Source organism: Girardinichthys multiradiatus, chromosome 6, assembly GCF_021462225.1.
Source record: "Girardinichthys multiradiatus isolate DD_20200921_A chromosome 6, DD_fGirMul_XY1, whole genome shotgun sequence".
Classification (NCBI taxonomy): Eukaryota; Metazoa; Chordata; class Actinopteri; order Cyprinodontiformes; family Goodeidae; genus Girardinichthys; species Girardinichthys multiradiatus.
The window spans coordinates 9,186,470-9,208,219 of NC_061799.1; the positions used below are offsets into that span (position 1 = coordinate 9,186,470).

A 21,750-nucleotide genomic window follows, 5' to 3' on the forward strand; every position below is an offset into this window, starting at 1 on the left:
CTAACCCTAAGCATACAGCTAACTTAGTTGTAGCTTAAGCACCACAAAGTCAATGTTTTAAATGGCTACCACAAGGCCCTGATATCCTTACTATGTGAAAGGACATCAGGGCAAGAAAGGGGTCTGCGAGCAAACCAGACTACAAACCTGACATAATTAATCCTGTTTTATGTGGAAGAATGGGCCAACATGCCAGACAATAATGTGAGAACATTGTGAGGATACCCAAAATATTTGAACCAAGTCATAAAGTTTAAAATTCTACCAAATACCAAGAAATTCTATGTACATTTCAACATTCCTGGAAAGTAAAAAAAAATTCAGTAAAAACAAAACTCTCTTCTTATTTGTCATTTAGCAAATTGAAATACATTTGGTAATCCTAACTGAACCTTAAACAGGAAAAGTTTGATCTGATTTAATGTCAGACTGTAAGGAACGATGGTCATGTCTCTTTTTATACACTGAATGTAAATACAGGGCTTCAACTGGAAAAAAAAAGATGTTATAAATTCAGAACATACATTCATTTTCAAAACTCCTGGAAGGGTCTAGTCAAAGCCCCGATCCACACTACAAATTTCTAATTCATTGTATGACTTAATGATTATTATTAAATTATTAACAATATCATTAAAGAACAGATTATTGAAGTAGTACTGAGCAATCTTCAAAGGGCTTCAGAACCTCTGTCTTCTCACTGAAAGGTTAAAAATCTAATAATTAGATTATTGAAAAGTAGACATACTGAGTTTTCTCCCCCACAATTTGTAAATTGAACCTTTAATCATGAGGCATTTTGTGATGATCAAAGGTTTGTGATGCTCACAGAAGTGAATGGTAATTCTCTATTTAAAGGTGAAGAAAACAGGGGGAAATGCCAGAATGAGTTAGAACTTCATTAGGTTTGCACTAATGTTAAACTGTATTTCTGTCATAGAAAACAAATCTAAATGAAAAAACTATCCCACTAGAAAATAAATTAGGGAAAGGCACCCTTCAATAAAAAGAACATCTCAGGTGTTAGACAGAGCTGCCCCTGCTATTCAACTTCTTATTCTCACCAACAAACTTGCACCAAACTCTCACACGCCTTTCATAATGACTGTTTTTTTTACAACCTGTTGCTCTCTTTGCTTTATCAGCATCACTGCCACAGCCGCCAGCATCGGTGCGGCTGGAATCCCACAGGCTGGACTTGTTACCATGGTGATCGTGTTGACCTCTGTGGGTTTACCAACCGATGACATCACCCTCATCATTGCTGTTGATTGGGCCCTGTAAGTAAAGCTCTTCTTTTCAATTTAGAAAAGCATTATGGGTGTCAGGATTCAGGCAATCTGTTAGAAACAGTTCTGACTTTTAGACGCTACTGTAGGCCATGTACCCAACTTGATGAGTTGATAAGGTCACAGCATAAATATTCTTGAACCTCAAGTCTTGGTAAAAACGAATTACAACAAGGTTTTAGGCCACCTTCACAATGAATTGCGATCGGCCGACAGAGTTAAGAACCTCCACAATTATTCGAACGTGGCTTGATAGAGGCAAATATGGAAAACCTCCTGTGTGATGGCAATCACAATGCTGCTGTGCTTTTAGCATTTGTCAAATACATTCTTTTCCTCCTGCTGCTTTTACCAAACATCCTACAACTTGTACCAGTGTTGCTATCACATCTGGATGTTTCTTTGACCTTGAGATAATTTGCAGAATTAGTCTATGTTTTCAAGAGGTATCCATGCTTGAATTCACTTTGTATATCTTTACAAATTTCAGAAATTATGGAACAATTATGGCTGCTTTGTATGTGCTGTTGGGGAAACACCCGTGTCTTATACAAACATGGCAGCATGGTCTATATAGTTGCATCTGAGCAAATCACTGGATTTAATTAACAGTTTCCTTTAGGATCACATAATTAAAAACAAACACCTCATGGCAGGTGTAAGTATAGAGGTGCAGGAGGGCTTTGGGCTTTTGTCGCAGCCACAGGATCATAGCATCTTACAGTCAACCATTAACTTCTTTTTACCCGGTTTCAAATCTGTTTGAGAGGTTTGGGTCAAAATTGGGTCATCCCGTAGAAAAATAGCTGCTAACAAGCAGCACATCTATCGTAATAGAATGTCTGAACATGAAGTGAATCAACGTGTTGCCTTGGCCTAATCAAAGAGCGGGAGAGTATTACAGTTTCATAGATCAACCATATAAGAACTTTGTATGAATGAATGGTCATGAAGTTCAACAAACCGGAGCAACGTTGTAGCAAACGTCAACCACATTGTGAGAGAATGTGAATGATTACTGCAACTTATTAACACCTAGTATATTTTCAACCAGCTTCTTAATAAGATCTTACATACTGCATTGTGTAATCATTTATGTTTTCCTATTATGGCTGCAATTACTCATAAGCAATACCTTCTTAGCTATAACAATGGTTTCTAACTATGTTATCCAGGGATCGATTCAGGACAATGGTCAATGTGATGGGCGACGCTCTGGCCACAGGCATCATGGCTCATATCTGCAGGAAGGATTTCATCAAAGAGGCGGAGCAGGTATGCCTCAGATGATACAATCCATGCACATTATTATTTTTTTTTTATCTAAGATGAGAGAAATGTGGTACATGGATGGAAAAAAGTAATGTTCAGTCATGCAGAAGGTATGTTTCGCTGATGGAAAGAGCAGAAGCAGTGGGAGGCCATAAAGAGCGAGAAACATCCCTTTAATTACTTTTGGCTCTTCTGTTAGTGCCTCTATACAGCCTTGAGAAAAGGCTAAAAGAATCTGTGTAGCTCTGCATGAACAACCCTGTGGAAGACTTCACATCTATTAGCAGAAAAAGAAAGTGTGTTCCAGAAAATGGCTGTTTTTCTTCAATGAATTATGTCAGTGTAGAAAAGTCAGGAAAATCTGAAATTTGTCTCTTGGTATTTTTAATGTGAAAAACATTAGTTCCATAAAATTTTCTAAATGAGTAAAAAATCTGATTCTTAAAACCTGTTACTGAGCTTACAGTTAGTTTTTTACTCAAACTGGAACATAGTTTTACTAAATGTTAAGCAACACTCTTACCTGTGGATGATGACCATAAACTACTTTGTACAAACTGTCATCTTGGTGTAGATGTGTACTGTACATTTACACTTATTGATAGTACTTAATAGAGATGCACAGAGACAATGACTGATTTTTAGCTTGACCAGCCTTCACCTGTGAGCAGTTGGCTGTGAACTAAAAAAAAAGAAAAACATTTTGCTTATCAATGAACATACCAAAACATTCTAGCGGGGTGAGTAACAGCAATTAATATAGGTAAATAAATAATATCAGAGATGTGTGGTCAGGGTAGAGGAAGACAATCACAGGCTTCAAGCAGAAGGATGATCAGACCGATGGATGTCTGGACAGAGTCATTGAACTAAACACATTCTTTAATAGGTTCAGTTCAGAAACAAGCTCAGCATCCTCCTCTCCTGCTCACAGCCAAACAGACATCCCACTCCCTTTGACACACAGCCTTCCTGTCACACTTCAAAAGTGTTTACTTCCACTTCCGTCGTGGGCCCTGCTGCTTCTACAGTACAGACCAAATGTTTGGACACACCTCATTCAAAGAGTTTTCTTTATTTTCATGACTATGAATATTGTAGCTTCACACTGAAGGCATCAAAACTATGAATTAACACATGTGGAATTATATACTGAACAAAAAAGTGTCAAACAGCTGAAAATATGTCTTATATTCTAGGTTCTTCAAAGTAGCCATCTTTTGCTTTGATTACTGCTCCACACACTCTTGGCATTCTGTTGATGAGCTTCAAGAGGTAGTCACCTGAAATGGTTTTCACTTCACAGGTGTGCCCTGTCAGGTTTAATAAGTGTGATTTCAAGCCTTATAAATGGGGTTGGGACCATCAGTTGTGTTGTGCAGGAGGTGGATACAGTACACAGCTGATAGTCCTATTGAATAGACTGTTAGAATTTGTATTATGGCAAGAAAAATGCAGCTAAGTAAAGAAAAACGAGTGGCCATCATTACTTTAAGAAATGATTGTCAGTCAGTCCGAACAATTGGGAAAACTTTGAAAGTGTCCTCAAGTGCAGTCGCAAAAACCATCAAGCGCTACAAAGAAACTGGCTCACATGAGGACCGCCCCAGAAGACCAAGAGTCACCTCTGCTGCGGACGATAAGTTCATCCGAGTCACCAGCCTCAGAAATCGCAGGTTAACAGCAGCTCAGATTAGAGAACAGGTCAATGCCACACAGAGTTCTAGCAGCAGACACATCTCTAGAACAACTGTTAAGAGGAGACTGTGTGAATCAGGCCTTCATGGAAAAATAGCTGCAAGAAACCACTGCTGAGGACAGGTAACAAGCAGAAGAGACTTGTTTGGGCTAAAGAACACAAGGAATGGACATTAGACCAGTGGAAATCTGTGCTTTGGTCTGATGAGTCCAAGTTTGAAATCTTTGGTTCCAACCACCGTGTCTTTGTGCGGCGCAGAAGAGGTGAACGGATGGACTCTACATGCCTGGTTCCCACCGTGAAGCATGGAGGAGGAGGTGTGATGGTGTGGGGGTGCTTTGCTGGTGACACTGTTGGGGATTTATTCAAATTGAAGGCATACTGAACCAGCATGGCTACCACAACATCTTGCAGCGGCATGCTTTTCCATCCGGTTTGCGTTTAGTTGGACCATCATTTATTTTTCAACAGGACAATGACCCCAAACACACCTCCAGGCTGTGTAAGGGCTATTTGACCAAGAAGGAGAGTGATGGGGTGCTGCGCCAGATGACCTGGCCTCCACAGTCACCGGACATGAACCCAATCGAGATGGTTTGGGGTGAGCTGGACCGCAGAGTGAAGGCAAAATGGCCAACAAGTGCTAAGCATCTCTGGGAACTCCTTCAAGACTGTTGGAAAACCATTTCAGGTGACTACCTCTTGAAGCTCATCAACAGAATGCCAAGAGTGTGTGGAGCAGTAATCAAAGCAAAAGGTGGCTACTTTGAAGAACCTAGAATATAAGACATATTTTCAGTTGTTTGACACTTTTTTGTTCAGTATATAATTCCACACGTGTTAATTCATAGTTTTGATGCCTTCAGTGTGAAGCTACAATATTCATAGTCATGAAAATAAAGAAAACTCTTTGAATGAGAAGGTGTGTCCAAACGTTTGGTCTGTACTGTACATGTTTGCCTTCAACCAAATCAGAAGATGCTGATGCTCCCTTTGCCTCCCCCTTCCACCTGTGTGTCTCAAGAAGTCAGGTGAATTGACAACTGCAAAGACTGAAACCAAAATAAGGCTGCGGGTCCAGATTGTGTCAGTTCTAGATTCCTGAATGCCTGTGCAAAGCAGCTATGTGGGATTCTGCAGCTCTGTGGGATTCTTCAATCTTAGCCTGGCCCAGAAGAAGGTTCCAGTGTTGTGGAAGACCTCCTGTCTTGTTCCGGTACCAATGAAAACTCACCCATCAGTCTTCAATGAATAAAGACCTGTTGCCCTGACATCCCACATCATGAAGGTCCAAGAGAGACTCCTGTTGGCCCAACTGCGTAAGCAAACAGTAAACCATCAGGACCCCCTTCAGTTTGCTTATCGCTGTGGAGTTGGAGTTGAAGATGCCATCATAGACCTGCTTCAACAAACCCACTGTAATCTGGACAAAGCCAGCAGCACTGTGAGGATCATGTTCTTTGATTTCTCCAGTGCATTTAATACAGTCCAACCTGATTTGCTTTGTCAGAAACTCCAGAAGACTCAGGTGTAGGCCTCAACAATCTCCTGGATCAAAGACTACCTGACAAACAGACCACAGTTTGTCAGACTGAAGGGTTGTGTATCTAACCAGGTAGTCAGCAACACAGGAGCACCACAGGGGACTGAACTCGAACCACTTCGCTTCACTCTGTACACCTCGGACTTCCAGTATAAGACAGACTCCTGTCATCTGCAGAAATACTCTGATGATTCTGCCGTTGTGGGGTGGATCAGAGATGGACAAGAAGATGAGTACAGGAAGGTGGTGGACCGCTTTGTGGCATGGTGTAGAAACAATCATCTCATCTCGAACGTGACTAAAACAAAGGAGATGATTGTAGATTTTAAGAGAAACAGAAATGTGTCAAACCATTTCCATCACGGGAAAAAGGTGGAGGTGGTGGAGGAATATAAATACCTCTGTGTTCACCTGGACACCAGACTGGAGTGGAGATGCTACTGTGAAGCTGTCTACAAGAAGGGACAGAGTAGACAGTACTTCTTGAGGAAGCTTAGGTCTTTCGGTGTTTGCAGCAAGATGCAGCATATCTTCTATAAGTCTGCTGTGGAAAGTGTGATCTCTTCTGCCATCATCTGCTGGGGTAGCAGCATCAGAGCCAGGGACTTGAACATTGTGCAGAGAATGATTCTTCACAAAACGAAGAACATTATGGAGAACCCTGAGCATCCTCTTCATGAGACTGTTGTACAACAACAGAGTGTCTTCATTCTGTTGTTGTACAACAACAGAGTGTCTTCATTCAGAGGCTTCTTCAGATCTGTTGTAAGACAGACCACTACAATAGATCCTTCCTGCCCAGAGCCATCAGCATCTACAACGGCTCTTTGAAGAAACCTGCATTATATCAGCTACAACATTTAATTTTCCTTTGGATGAATAAAGTTTTTTTTTTGTTGAATTGAACTGAACACTCTTCAGGGGAACCTTTGTAGTGTTGGTCGTTGGAGCAATCTCCCACAAGACAGTCCATACCCGCTTTGACAACCGATGATTTTGAGTAATTTTCTTTCTGTAAGGTACTGGTGTAATGGGACTCCAGTAATTGATATCTGCAGCAGAAGGTCGTTTAATATGATTTTGGTTTGATCAGGGGTTTGGATCTGCTATATTTCAGAGGACTCTACTGGCAGGCATGAAAACCAAGGAAATTACATACAATTAAATTAAACTAGATTTGAGCACTTTTATGACTATTTAACTTCAATATTTTGACAATACTTGTCTACAAGGAAAAATACAAATATATGCATTGGTTTAGGTACAAGGGTTGGAAAATAATTGTTTACAAGTATAATATATGAACTCATAGGCACACATTGGGGGTATGGATTAATAAAATTTATGTAATCAAAAGCCCAGCAAGGGACAGACATTGCAAATTAGCTTAGGCTATTAATGTTAAAGCGAATGGTATTTGTTAATTTTTAACACTCGTGCTTATACAAATAAATTGATAATTCTGTTCAATTTAAGGCACAAACTAAAAATAAAATCACAGAAAGCACAAAAGGTAAAATAAGTTTTTTAAAAAGGAAATTGTATCTTCTATAAAGACATGCCTGCTAATCCTCGGGCTACTAAAAGAAAGATCAAGACTTCAGCAGAGAACAGGTAGGCTGAAGGCTTTCCAGCAAAGATGCTTTGTTTTAAGCTTTTCAGTTATCAGCTTTTGCCGTTAACCATTTACAGTTAGTAATGCTGACCATCCTGTTTGCTTTTATAAGATGCTACAGTTTGTTTCAAATGGCAATAATTTTTTTTCTGTTTTAAAATAATAGCAAAAGCCTGTTTTAAAAAGACTGCGATGGACAGTGAGATGTCACCTCTGTTCCTAAAATTTATTTTCTGTATTAATAAATTATATATTATTATGTAATTATCCCATTTAAAAACATATATATACATTTTGAATGCTGGCGACTTGTCCAGGGTGTACCCCGCCTCTCGCCCGTAGACTGCTGGATATAGGCACCAACTTCCCCCGTGACCCGCTATGGAATAAGTGGTAGAAAATGAATGACATTTTGAACGCTGTTAAGTTGCAGTAGGGAGTTCTGAGAAAACCGTAGACTTAAGGACACCTTTCAGGTCCCTACCCCTACTACAGTCCTACCTCTACCGCTCCTCCCACACAGCGGAGCCTGGCGTGAACCAGTCTTCTGTTTATGTGTCTTTGTTTTTTGAGCAGGTGTCACTTGAGAAATTGGCAGTTTTCCTGTAACGTTAAGTTTTTCCTCCATCATTATCACAGCTGCAGCACACCAGCAATCTTTAGCTTGAACGGCGGTATGCGCCATGCGGAGGAGGGGTGTGAGCAGTGCGTACACGAGCGTGATTGATACTGCTAAGACATTCCTTCTGGCTCTGATTGGTTGTTTCTGACCGGGAGTGGTGTTTATTTATACATGGCAGTAGGACCACTGGGAAGAGCCAGAAGAGCTTGATTTTTTTCACAGATTATCAGTCTCATATTCTACTGTCAGGACATAGTGTCAGGATGTGCCTCTGTTAGGTTTTGAGTTTGAGTTCTGCTTACTTTCTCTACACTGCCATTTTCTTCATTTGCTTTATTTTAGTTCATTCAGGTTTGTTTAGGTGTTTGTTTCTTGCTGGATCCTGGTAGTGTCATTGTTTACTTGTTTCTGCTCACTTAGATGTTTTCTCTTACCTCCTTGCTCATCTGTGTTAATTAAACTCTACATAGACATGGCTACAGTGAGACGGGCATTCAAGGTTACCCTCGTGAGGCACCAGGGCCTGACGGTATCCCAGAACGGGTGCTTAGAGTGTGAGCTGACCAACTCGGAGAAGTGTTTAATAACATCTTTAACCTGTCTTGAGCCTGTCTATTGTGTCCACCACCCTCAAGACCTCCAATGTTGTCCCCATTCCTAAGATCCCTGCAGCTACCCAACCTGATGAGTTTCGGCCCACAGCGCTTACACCTGTCATTATGAAGTGCTTTGAACGAATCATCAGGAACCACATCTGTGCCTCCCTTTTTGACACTCTGGACCCTCTACAGTTCGCATATAGAGCAAACAGGTCCACAGACAACGCCATTGCTGTAGCAGTCCACACCTCCCTCAACCACCTGGAGAGGGTAAACACCTATGTGAGAATGCTCTTTATTGACCACAGCTCAGCATTCAGTACCATGATCCCCTCCAAGCTGGTCACCAAGCTCACCGCCCTGGGACTGGAAAAGTCCATCTGCTGCTGGATATTGGACTTTCTTACCAACAGAACACAAGCGGTGAGAATCAGCAGACACCTCCCGTCCACACTAGTCCTCAGCACCGATGCACCTCAGGGCTGTATTCTCAGTCCTCTCCTCTTCTCACTCTTCACGTATGACTGTACTCTCAGACGCAGTATGTTATCCTCAAGTTTGCTGATGACACCACCATTTTGGGACTCATTACAGACAGCAACGAGAGTGCCTACAAGAATGAGGTAAAATCACTGACCAGTTGGTGTCAGGAAAATAACCTCTCTCTTAACGTCAGCAAAACTAAGGAGATGATAGTTGACTTTAGGAGACAGCGTGGAGGCCCCATCTTTATTAATAACCCTGAGGTGGAGCAGGTTAGCAGCTTCAAGTACCTCGGCATTCACATCACTGAGGACTTATCCAGGACAGTGCATGCAGACTCTGTGGTCAAGAAAGCCCGACAGAGACTCTACTTCCTGAGAAGCCTGAGGAAGTTTGGTATGGTGCGGGAACTGCACCCGTCAGAAATGGAAAGCCCTACAGAGGGTGTTGCAAACGGCAGCGGTTATCACTGGCAGTCTTCCCCCCATCCAGGACATTTAGCACAGCCAGTGTCTGCGTAAAGCACACAGCATCATCAAGGATCACACTCACCCAGCAAAAGGACTTTTCCGTCTGCTGCCTTCTGGCAATCAGTACAGGTGCCTGCCAGCACACGCAAAAAGACTTACAGACAGTTATTATCCACAAGCTGTCAGACTTCTAAACTTTGGACAATAATACTGCACCAAACCACGTTTGTGACATTTTATTAGCTATTGCTAATAAATTGCTGTGTGTAAATGTTGATCGGGGCTCTGTTTCACTGACTAACCTCAGTGTCAGGGTCTTCAAACGCTGAATGCCTTTGAATAAAACTTATAAGACAATGTCCGGATTTTCTCTTGTCATGAGTCAACTTCTACCCACTTTGATAAGAAAATTCCACAACAAAAACAATGTTATAAATGTTTTTAATGATTAAATATATTGTAGTTTCAAGATTTAGATTTCTGTTTCCAGTCTCTAATTGTTGTAAAGCTTTGACCGGCTAATACTACGTTTTAGATTTCTAAAGATTTCTGTATAAATTGCTAATAAATTGACATTTTTATTAGCTATTGCTGCCATTAGTAATTTTGTTTTCATAGTGAGTTGAACGGTTCTTATTATCCCAAGCATTTTATAGCATTGTTGACTGTGTGTTAACCTGCATATGACAAATAAACCAATACAATTAGTCACTCTCCCTCTGTTGCCTTCAGTCTGCCTTCCACCAGCTGCTTCTGATTTCCTTCTGATCAGCTCCCTTGGTTCATTGGTCTATTTTCCACTCTTCTTCAGTACTTATATTCTCTGGTTTTCATTGTGTGCTATTGATTCCTCGTGTTAACTACCCTGTTTGCTACCTGGCTTATACCTGCTCCATGTCTAATGTCCTACCTGTGTTCTTTGACCGCACCTGTAAGTTACTCTTAATCTTCTTAATCAATAAATATTCAACTCTCCATGCGGTTCCCAAACTCTTGTCTGCACTTTGGTGCAACTGTGGCTTAGGTGGTAGGAGTATGTCCTGTAAACGATGGGTTGCCAGTTTGAACCCCCACTCCGTCAGTCTCAGTCGTTGTGTCCTTAGACAAGACACTTCACCTGCCTTTCCTGCCGATGGTGGAAAGAGGGCTCGGTGCAGCTGTGGCTACAATGTAGTCTACCACTGTCAGTGTGTGAATGTGTGGATGACTGATTGTAGTGTAAAGCGCTTTGGAGTCCTTGTACTAGATAAAGTGCTATAGAAATACAGACCATTAACCATTTTGGTCCAGCAAAACCCACACCAATTATGACACAATTGTGCCAGTTTTAACAAATGTGTAAAAAATAAAGTTTTTATTCATCAAGAGAAATCTAAAACGTAGTATTAGCCGGTCAAAGCTTTACAACAATTAGAGACTGGAAACAGAAATCTAAATCTTGAAACTACAATATATTTAATCATTAAAAACATTTATAACATTGTTTTTGTTGTGGAATTTTCTTATCAAAGTGGGTAGAAGTTGACTCATGACAAGAGAAAATCCGGACTTTGTCTTATAAGTTTTATTCAAAGGCATTCAGCGTTTGAAGACCCTGACACTGAGGTTAGTCAGTGAAACAGAGCCCCGATCAACATTTACACACAGTATTTATACCAGAACATGACAGTGTTATCTCAACTGCAAAGAGTTTTAGAAATATGGCCCCTAGACCCTCCCCGGGTCAGAGTTAACAAAGTTATTTATGAGGGCACCCATCTACCTTCCCTTGAAATATACACTTCAGGAAGTGTTAACCATAAAACTCTCCAGCATTTGAATTTAGAGTCCATCTGCTCTAAATAACAGAACACTAATAAAACACAGAGGTCAGAGGAGAGAGGTGAAGGGAATATCAGAGCACTTTAAAAGAATTTTCCATTACACTCCTTTCTTCTGATTACAAGATAATCACATAACTAAAAGAAAATTCTACAAAACCATCACCCAAGGAAAAACGACCTCCACCAACCTGTTATCTGGAAAGAAAGTAGCTAGAGCATAAGTAGTATCAATAGGAACTGGTACCAAAAATGGTTGATCATTAATAGCACGTGAAATCAAACAACAAACATAACAACAATCATTTCTTATCTTCCTCACGGTTTGATGCATCAGTTGCCACCAGACATTATCAGCATGTTCATAGTAGTCAGAAAAGTGATGAATCTCTCTTCGAATCTGCTGATGAATATTATTAGTCAGATTAAGTCATTGTCTTTGCTGTACCTTTCCCAAAATGAACACAAGAGTTATAAAAAATATTTGCAATACCAATTATTAGCATCAGAACAGACTATCTTCCATTTAACTGCATCGTGACCTTGAAGTGGAATGTCCTTTCTTCTGGTACTGAAAGCAAACAGTTTCTTTTTTTAAAGAAAACAAATTATAAACACAACTTAAAAAACAAAGAATCCTGCTGTCTCTCCTGAGTGGCTTCAAGCTGCCCTGTTACCAGTCTGGTACAGGTGGGCGGTCGTAGGAAGCTCCTCTAGAAATATATTTAGAAACAGGAACTCTAACCTGCTGGAAGTTAGGCTTCCATAGTCCAACTAAACAACGGTGGAAATGAACACATTCAAATTTGTAATAATACCATAATGATAAATATCAAGCAATAAACATAAAAGTTAGATAAAAGCATCCGAGATTTCCTCCTCAGAGTCAGTCTCGCTGTCAAAGTGGGAGGAAAGAATCTCTCACTGTGGTGTGTGTGCAGTGAGGCAAATGACCTTATGATTTCTAACTTTCAGGCAATGCGATGGCCTTAAGTAGATTCTGAAATAACGTTGCACTGCCCAAGGGATTATTGTGCCCTTGTAAGAACAGTGTTCTTCAACCACCTCTTCAATCACTCGCCAGTGATCAGCTTACAGTTCTTTGTCTTGTGGTGGTCCGCTGTCCTCACACCTTTCAGGCCGTGGATGATCCAGTTGGAAGATGACTTGTGTCCTGGAAGCCAGATGAAGCTGGAGGAGCTGGAGCTTTCCTGCAGCTTTCCTGCAGCTTTCCTGGGTGTCTAGTAGGATCTGATATGGGCCATTCCAGCGCCTGGACTTCCTGTGTTTTCTCCTAGATTCTCTGACCAGAATCCAGTCGCCAGGAATAACGGACTGGAGGGTGGAAGTGGCTGTTTCTGGTAATGCAGCCTTCACCGTCTGTGAAACTTGAGAAAACACAGTGGACAGGTTTTGACAGTAAAACAACCTCCTATCTTCACACAAAGATGTGGAAGAAAATTATCTTGGCAATATCCCCATGTCCAAAATAGGAGACCTGCCACACAGCACTTCAAAAGGACTGAGATTTGCCTCTGTCCTTGGTCTCAATCTCATATAAGTGAGAACAGGGCCTTCACAACGGTTGGCTAATTTTCAATTCAAAGTCCCATTCTCAAACCTAAGTGCTTAACTACATGAACTTCATCAAAACATCCAACAAAATCAAAAGAATTGATCTTCTGACTTCACCTGATATACTAGCAATGACCATTAGCTAAATATTCTGAATATCAAAAATGTGACATGATGTTTGAGGAAGGTCTGATTACAGGTCAACATTTCATAGTTTCAGAAAACCCACAAAGAATTTCAAAAATGGTCTAATCTGTGGAGATATAAAATTTCACAAAAAATCAACACCATAATTTCAGAGAGGTTTTCATAATGTGGTCTTAGGGAGCTATGCACCATTTATATAACAAAGTACAACGTCTCTCTCGCATTGTCACTAAGTCCTCACTGGTGGTCTGAGCTACCCTTTTTCCCATGAGTGCTAAAACTTTTGGAACCCCATGTTACTTTATTCTGACATTCCCCTCTTCTGGCGCAGGGTCCAACCCATGCGACAATCCAGCAAAAAGTTTGTACAAAAATGTTCTAGTAACCAAGATCACATAACCTAGAACCAAAGAAATGAATTCTGACATAACTATGTGCCACTATGAATTTAAGAAAAGCAACATAAAGAAAATCCAGATGTTTTTAACTGCAATTCAGTTCCATCAACAACTAAACACAAACTTTAGTTATTCACGTCATCAATGTCTCACTTAGAAATTAGTCACACATCATCCTAATTTGTCTTGTACAAAGATGAGTATTAGATTAATGGACATCCAATGTAATTTGGATGAATAAACCCTACAAATTGAATCAAATAAATAATTCCCACCAAGTATAAAGGCATGACTCTGATTCTTTATCAAAAATATATTCCTTACTTTTGCATATCTTGAACTGTCAGCTAGCTTAATGGCACCAGGGAAACTTTCAATCTAATAAATCACCAATGATTCTGCATGCAAAACTAATTCTTCAAACTAGTTTAAACTATTTCATTAACCTTTTAGTAATAAAACACATAAATCTAAAAGTCATGCTACATCCTTAATTATTATACAAAAAAAACATGTTTTTAAGGCAACAATCACTACAAGCATTTTGATTCTATTGTCTCTTAAACAGTGTTAAAACTCAGGAAGGGAGGTGCTGAGCGTTACCATGACAACAAAGGCATGAACCAACCTAGTAGGTGGGCGGAGTCAAGCAGAACTAACCTCTGATTGACAGCCTATGGGCGGACCCACAGTTTCTTCATCCCATCCCATATTAGTGTAACTTAAACTGCAAAGCTATTAACATGCACCTACCTGAGAAACAAGCTGCTTCTTAACTCTCCTGAAAACTCAAAGTTTTAATCAATCTGGGATTTAGAAACATTATTCTAAACATGGATTATTGTGTCATGCAACATATAAACAAACATTCATTCCAACAAAACAAAGACAAAACATCAAAGACAGACAAATGGCCAAATTTGAAGCTTCAAGAATTCAAAGAAATTTTTAACAATCGCTTTTCAGAATATGTTTTCTCAGCCATATCTTTTAATGCTATAATTGATCAATTTTGTTATGACAATCGTCAGGATCCTTTTTTAAAATGAGTGCACATAATCCAAAGAGATCTCAAAGTATTTAGAAGCACAGCAACAGTTTTCTCTTATATGAATCCAAATTTACTGATGCTGAAACCTTTTGCTAATTCTTTGTACTGTAACTCTGTAATAATAACTACAATCCTGAGAGTTATTGTTATAGTTCTCTTTTTGTTTGACTCAATTTGATCGCAGCTGCATTGCAGAATTTCAAGTTAAATGCAAAGAAGTATTTTTTATTTAATTCAATTCAAATTCAAAGATACTTTATTGATCCCCGAGGGAAAATTAGAAAAGTCGGCATTGACATTTTTATGGTATACCCAAACTAAACAAAACTGCAGTGTTTGACTTAATCAGAAATTAAGATAAGAAGCTTGTCTCCAAACTGGACTTTTTCCCACATAGTGTTTAAAAAAGAACAAACATCATTTTCTTTAATTTGGCCTATTTAAATTTTGAGAGTTGGGGAAAACTTATTACTAGAACCCCTCTTTAATAATCCAAATGCTGATAAATGTTTCAATATTTTATCTCTTAATAATCTGAAATTACCTTGTGTATCTTTGTACTCATATGTATTCTTTTAATCTTTAAACCTTAAGAAATCAAACAAGGAGACTTGAGTTTGAGCCGACCATCCTCTTACTGTTAAGAGAGCATTTATTTCTTTTCTTTTCCTAAAATAAAGGATTTTACTTGTCTTGATTCTGTTATAAAAATCCTAACCTTGGTTCCAAAACTAAACTCTTCAACCCCAATCTGTGTTCCCCAGAGTAGAATTTTTGAGTATTATTGCATTTCAAAGCCACCAAATGACTGGAACTCATCATTGACTTAGATCTATTCTAATAGGTAATCGGTCTACCTTTAATTAAGTATTATAATTTCATGGACCCAAAATCTATGGCTTACAGGCTTCAGGAGTCCAGGAACCACAAGTTGAGTACTACTGCATTGAACAATGGTGTTAACTTTCTGCAGAGATTGAAGGATTGGCTAAATATATTATTTCTGCTTGGACAATAATCAGATTTAAAATTATTAGTTCACAGCTCCTAATTTACCTCAGATCATATGGAGAAACCCATCAGGTTTTACGCATGCGCTGGGTTTTAAAAAATGCTCCTTCATGAGATCTGTCCTGAGAATAACATAGAAACACTTGGTTACTGCTGAGTTTTGGAGATGTTGTAACTTCCTCTGCATTTTCATAACTTTTAATAACTAGAATAATTGACCCTGAATATTCCACGATGAAAGATAACTTGTTTCTCTAAAAGAATTAACTGGAAAGTATCAAATGAGTTAAGTTATCACCCTTTTAAAGATACTTTTCTAACCCTAAAATAATATTTTAACCCGCTATATCTGTCAACGTCAAGCAAGCATCACATGAGCAGCGGTTAATAAGCGTTCTTCATTGCAGAAAATAGGAAAAGATTTATGCAAATGTGTGTGTTTGTACGTTACCCCCATCAGTTTCTAAATCGCTCCAGAGTCAGACTGTCATGGCACACAGTCCTCTATCAGTCCAAAAAACAACCAGGCCCTTCCCCGGTCTGTTGGTGAGACATTGAATCATTCTTTGTCCACTTTAACTTCTCCAGGAGGGAGAAAGAAGAAACTTTGCTCCGGTTTCTCTTCTGCCCGCATAAGATGTGCTTTCAATATAAATCCAGTGTATCACTCTTCTGGCTCTTGCAAACAGCATGGATCGTTGTCCATCTCAGTGGGTCCAGATTTCTTCTGAGTTTCGTTTTTTTTTTTTTCCTTGTAGAAAGTCACATTGCGATTTTCAACATGCAGGAAAGCAGATCTCTCTCTTTCAGGCCTTGCTGGAGAAGCGTCTCTGGTGGAGTAGCCATGGAGAAGGGCAGGTTCCTAAGGTCCAGACTCAAAAACGCAGATGTTGAACTTAAATCCCATATATGTGTGTATTTGTGTGTGAGAGAGGCAAAAGAAAAGTTTAGTATAGGTTCAGATTTTGTACAAATACATATTATCAGTCAGTCAGTCAGTTGTCCCCCTGCCTGTCACTTCCTTCCACAACATGAACTATACTCCTTTCTAAAACAACTTTCTTTTCGCATCTCTAATGTCCCTTTTCAATTTTACCTTCTTTTCCGACTGATCGCAATATTTAAGACAAACAAAACTTCCTTCAGGAAAGTTTTAACTCTTTAACCCCTTAATTGATGCACTCTGTGCTTTTTAATATTCTTCTTATGTTTTTTTTATTTATTTTTCCATCAACTGTTTTACTTGAAACTATTTAAACTATTTAACTTATTTACACTCAAACTTCCACGCTGTGAAAAACCAAACTTATCTTCCAAATTAAAGCACATTTAACACAAGCATCCCCACTTTTTCCTTTCATTATTTTATAAATCAGAGTATGAAGAAGGAGACACCCCTGATGCCTCAAGGTTCCGGAACCATTTTTTTTTACCTGTTCAGCGGCACGTCTGCCCACTGGCTTTTCTCCTTTATGAGGTGTAGAAAATTGCTAAAAACCACCCGCAAAACCCTGTGTTTTGCTTTATCCCATTGTTACCAATGAGAACCTCCCTGCAATTCCTTTTGCAGGGTAACCGGGCCCTCAGCTGATGTCCTCCCTCTCGCAACTCTGGAACCTAATTAATTAGTTAGGAGATGATGGTTAATGTGTAATAAAAATAATAATATACATTATATCATACAGAGCAACTTCTCACCCAGATATATTTGAAGACAAATTGTTCGGATCTAATCAGCCAGAAGCCGCAGGCGGACATGAGGACTCCCCTCCGTAAAATGGAAGTGGACTGAGGACAACGTCTCCAGGCTGGCCAGGCGTCCGTGTCCCATCCTGCGGTCTCCTCTGGCACGTTAGATCCTGTTCGTGACGCTAAAATTGTTGTGGAATTTTCTTATCAAAGTGGGTAGAAGTTGACTCATAACAAGAGAAAATCCGGACTTTGTCTTTTATAAGTTTTATTCAAAGGCATTCAGCGTTTGAAGACCCTGACACTGAGGTTAGTCAGTGAAACAGAGCCCCGATCAATATTTACACACAGTATTTATACCAGAACATGACAGTGTTATCTCAACTGCAAAGAGTTTTAGAAATATGGCCCCTAGACCCTCCCCGGGTCAGAGTTAACAAAGTTATTTATGAGGGCACCCATCTACCTTCCCTTGAAATATACACTTCAGGAAGTGTTAACCATAAAACTCTCCAGCATTTGAATTTAGAGTCCATCTGCTCTAAATAACAGAACACTAATAAAACACAGAGGTCAGAGGAGAGAGGTGAAGGGAATATCAGAGCACTTTAAAAGAATTTTCCATTACATTTTATTTATTCCAGTTACTGTAGTAATTATTGTAGACAGTAGTGACTTTTATAGAAATGATCCACTGAGGCATTTTCTCTTCCTGTTCGTCTCCTTTAGGTGCCCCTGATATGTGAAACCAAACCCATGATAAGCATCCAGCAGATGATGACGTACCAGAACCAGAAAAACGGCTGCTACCAGCCCCCACCGGGCAGCAGGCAGGATCACCTCTCTCCAGACGTGGCTCGCCTGATCCAGCTGGAGGAAGGCATTCGGCCGGTGGAGAAAAAGAAGCACGGCCACGGCCCTCATCATAAGAGAGAGCACAGAGACAAGGACCACTGTTCTGTTGACATGAATGGCCTGGAGACGAATGTATAAATGCAGTAGCTAATCCCGACAGCTGCCGGTCCGTCTACTGCTGCTGAACAGTTCAGACAGGCAGAAGCAGAGGGGACTGCTCCACGTTCACACTGTTCCCCTCTGAGGAGGAGACAAACCAAGAGTGGAACCAGAAGAAAAAACAGACTTTGTTTTCTACATAACCTATACGATGATCCACATTATATTACTGATGTTTATGTGTGTAAATATTTATCAAAGAAGTAATATTTAGTAGCAGCAGTGACAGCATGCTGCTCTTTAAACAAAGCATGCTTTTGCAGAAAGACTCACAAAGAGCGGATGAAATAAGAACAATGCAAAAGTGAAGCACAAGAATGTGTTGGATAATAATTAAAGACCGGATTCTTCTGTGTACATCAACCCAAAAGCATCAATTTATAGATCTGTTTATTTGTTATATATCTGGAAGGTTTTAGCATAATATTAACTGGATTTTCTATACTTATTTTATTCTTCCTCTGACTATTCATGGCCATTCCAGAAAATGTTATCTCGTTAACTAAAACGTAGTTAAGCATGCATACAAAAAGGACAGCATGGGCCAAAAAACAGGATCATAAAGCAGTGATACTCATATCCAACTGCATGGTAAAAAAATACTTGTGAACCTTTTTCCTCAACTTCTCTGCCTTGTTGTCCTGAGAACCCTTCCTGCATCAATGCAAAACAAAAGCTTGAATGCTGACTTACATATCTCAGATTATTTTCTGCAACTCCCTCTAACCCTCTTTGCCTTAAATGACCAAAGGAGAAGCTTTTGACTCCCAGCAAATCTGCTACAATACTCTGAAATAGCTCAGAAAGCCAACCCACAATTACCGGCCACACTCAGTTCCTGTCTGATGTAGATTTTAATTTCAGTTATCTTCAGTTTCCATTTAGTGTTTAAGTGCAAATCTACAAAAATATACAGCTGTGATCCAAATAACAGCAGTTCAAGACGTAGCAGAGTAATAGAAAATCAACAGATCCAACAGTCATGATATTTATGGTACTGATTCTGTGTAATCGGATCATTAATCAAAAAGGGTGTGTTCAAAACAATAGCAGTGTGGAGTTCAGTCATTCATTTCAGGAACTAGCAGATGTCAAACAGGTGGACCATGTTTAAGGACAAAGGTAGCAGATATTTTACATGATGGTCATAGTGCTTGCCTCTCTCTAAAATGGGTCATTCCAATTAATGAAAGCGCACTTTAATTAAAAAGTTACTTTGACAGAGGAAAGCATAAATTAGTGTAAAAAATGCTTAGTTGCCAGGAGTACTTTTGTTGGAAAAAAATTACATGGGCTGAAGAGGTTACAATTTGCCAAAGAACACACTGACTCGACTAAAGAGAAACAGTGCAGCATTAAGTTGGCGAATGAAACCAAGATTGTTCGTTTTTCAGTCTAGGGCCATAGTTTGTCAGATGAAACCCTAAACACTGAATTCAAGCCAAATGTTCACAGTGAAGCACGGTGGCTGAGACATCATCATACTATAGTGTTATTCCTATTTATCACATGCCAATGATCGCGGCTCAGTTTGAATATAAAAATAACACTTGAGGCGGTTTGGTTGACTAATGCTGTAAAGAAAATAGGTTTTAATAAGACAATGATCCCAGACACACCATTAAGTCAGTTGCATCTTGGTTCCAGACTAACGGGATCATCATTACGGAGCAGCTGGCTCAGTCCCTTGACATTACTCTAACAGAAAACACCAAACACAGTTTCTCAGGTAAAACCAAGAAATACTGAGGAAGTGTGGAATGCAGACTAATTGTCCTGGACTGGAAAACCTGTTTACAGGTTCCTGAAGTTAGTTGACTCCATGTAACACAGAAGTGAAGCAGTTTTGAAAGTTACAACCAAACTTTAGTTCAGAAGTTCACAGGAAAGCTAAATCTTCAGGCATTTTTAGTTTAGACTTTGGAAAGAAAAACCTTCACACTACTAGTTTTTTGTTTTTTTTCACACAGCGTAATAGTACTTTTTTCCCTCAGTTTTTGTGGTGTGAGAACAAATTAGATTTTTATTCATGTTTTGATTTAACATAGACTGTGCAGAGTTCTCAATGCTTTTGCAGATATGGAATAAAAGCTATTCTGAAGATATTAAGCATCATTCACTTGTTTTAAACACTGCTTTTAGCTCCATAAAGGCAAAGAATGGAAAAATATAAAAACCCAAATACTGTTTGAAGGCAGACAGTTGTATAAGCAACTGATGCAGATATGTCTCACAAATGATACTAATTAAAAAGGATTTTGACTTCTGCTTGATTAAAAGCAGTAAAATATTTAACATTGGATGTTTCAAACTGGTTTAATTTTTTTGAAACTGTGTGGACTGAGCTAAATTACATTTTATGTAATCTGCACACTCTGAACCCTTTTGGACAGGGACATGTTTGACTCTCCTTTAACACAGTAAGCATTAAAGTAGTGTAGTTATAAATGCAGATTGAGTTTTTAAAACGAGATGTGGTCACTTTGAAAGTCAAGATGTTCATTTCTAATTTAGCTCCTGGAGAAGTTCTCCAAAAAATTAAAAATTCAGCTTTACACTCACCTTAGTAGGTGATGTTGGCGAATACTGACCACAGGGAGGGGAAGCTTCATCCAGTGGGAATGGGTACATGTCTAAACAGATGATGACTCGATTACTTTTGCATGTTAGACTTGGACCTTGCATTGGAGGATGAAGCGAAAGTTTGTGCTCACAGGTCACTTTTTATGAGGGTGTCCCAGAGCATCGACTGTGATTTCCATTTCAGAATAATGTCTGATCTTATTTCAATGTTGCCTATGGGCTAAAATAAAACAAAATCACAGCCTGTCTCTGCATCATTTCTGTCCTGTTCTTCATATATAGACATTCTTCCAGATTTCTCTTATTATAGCTTTTTCTGTACTCTAGGTGATACAATTCAGAAACTAAGGAATTTTATTTTGAGAACCATATTTTAAACTTTTGGTCTCAATAGTCCATTGAGTCTTTCAGTGAAGAAATGCCACTGGTTTTAACTCCTGAAAGACAGTCCTATGATTAATGCAATCTGCCACTTATCCAACTGAATTACAGTGACTCATATTCTGTAAAAATCTTCCAGATTTTCTTGTTACAACCACACACTTCAATGTATTTTATTGTATGTGATAGGCCAACTCAAGGTAGCACATAATTGTGATGTTGTAAAAAAAAAAAGGATACTTGTTTTCTATAATATTTAACAGAGAATGGAAAGTTTGCCCATTGTTCTTTGCAAAATTGCTGAAGCATTCTCAGATTGGATGGAGGATGTCTCTGAACAACCAGGTTTTTTTAAGTCTTGCCTAAGATCCTCATTTAAATCTAGGTCTGCACTTTGACTAGGACATCCTACCACATTATTATGCTTTGTGTCACAGTTTGTGTAGCGGAGGACCCTTGAATGCAGACGAGCAGACAGCATGACAGTAA

At 39.3% G+C, this 21,750-nt stretch overlaps 1 protein-coding gene across 5 annotated transcripts in view; it reads left to right on the forward strand.

The window, feature by feature from the left end:
• The window catches only part of slc1a7a (solute carrier family 1 member 7a), an 88,039-nt gene extending 66,918 nt beyond the window's left edge, over nucleotides 1-21,121 (forward strand). For all 5 annotated transcript variants that reach the window (XM_047367301.1, XM_047367303.1, XM_047367302.1 and 2 more), the window contains 3 exons: nucleotides 1,146-1,280; nucleotides 2,465-2,564; nucleotides 18,013-21,121. In XM_047367301.1, coding sequence (XP_047223257.1) covers nucleotides 1,146-1,280; nucleotides 2,465-2,564; nucleotides 18,013-18,276 — 499 coding nt within the window. In that variant the 3' untranslated portion in view covers nucleotides 18,277-21,121. The remainder of the gene's footprint in view (nucleotides 1-1,145; nucleotides 1,281-2,464; nucleotides 2,565-18,012) is intronic.
• Nucleotides 21,122-21,750: the final 629 nt, after the last annotated feature.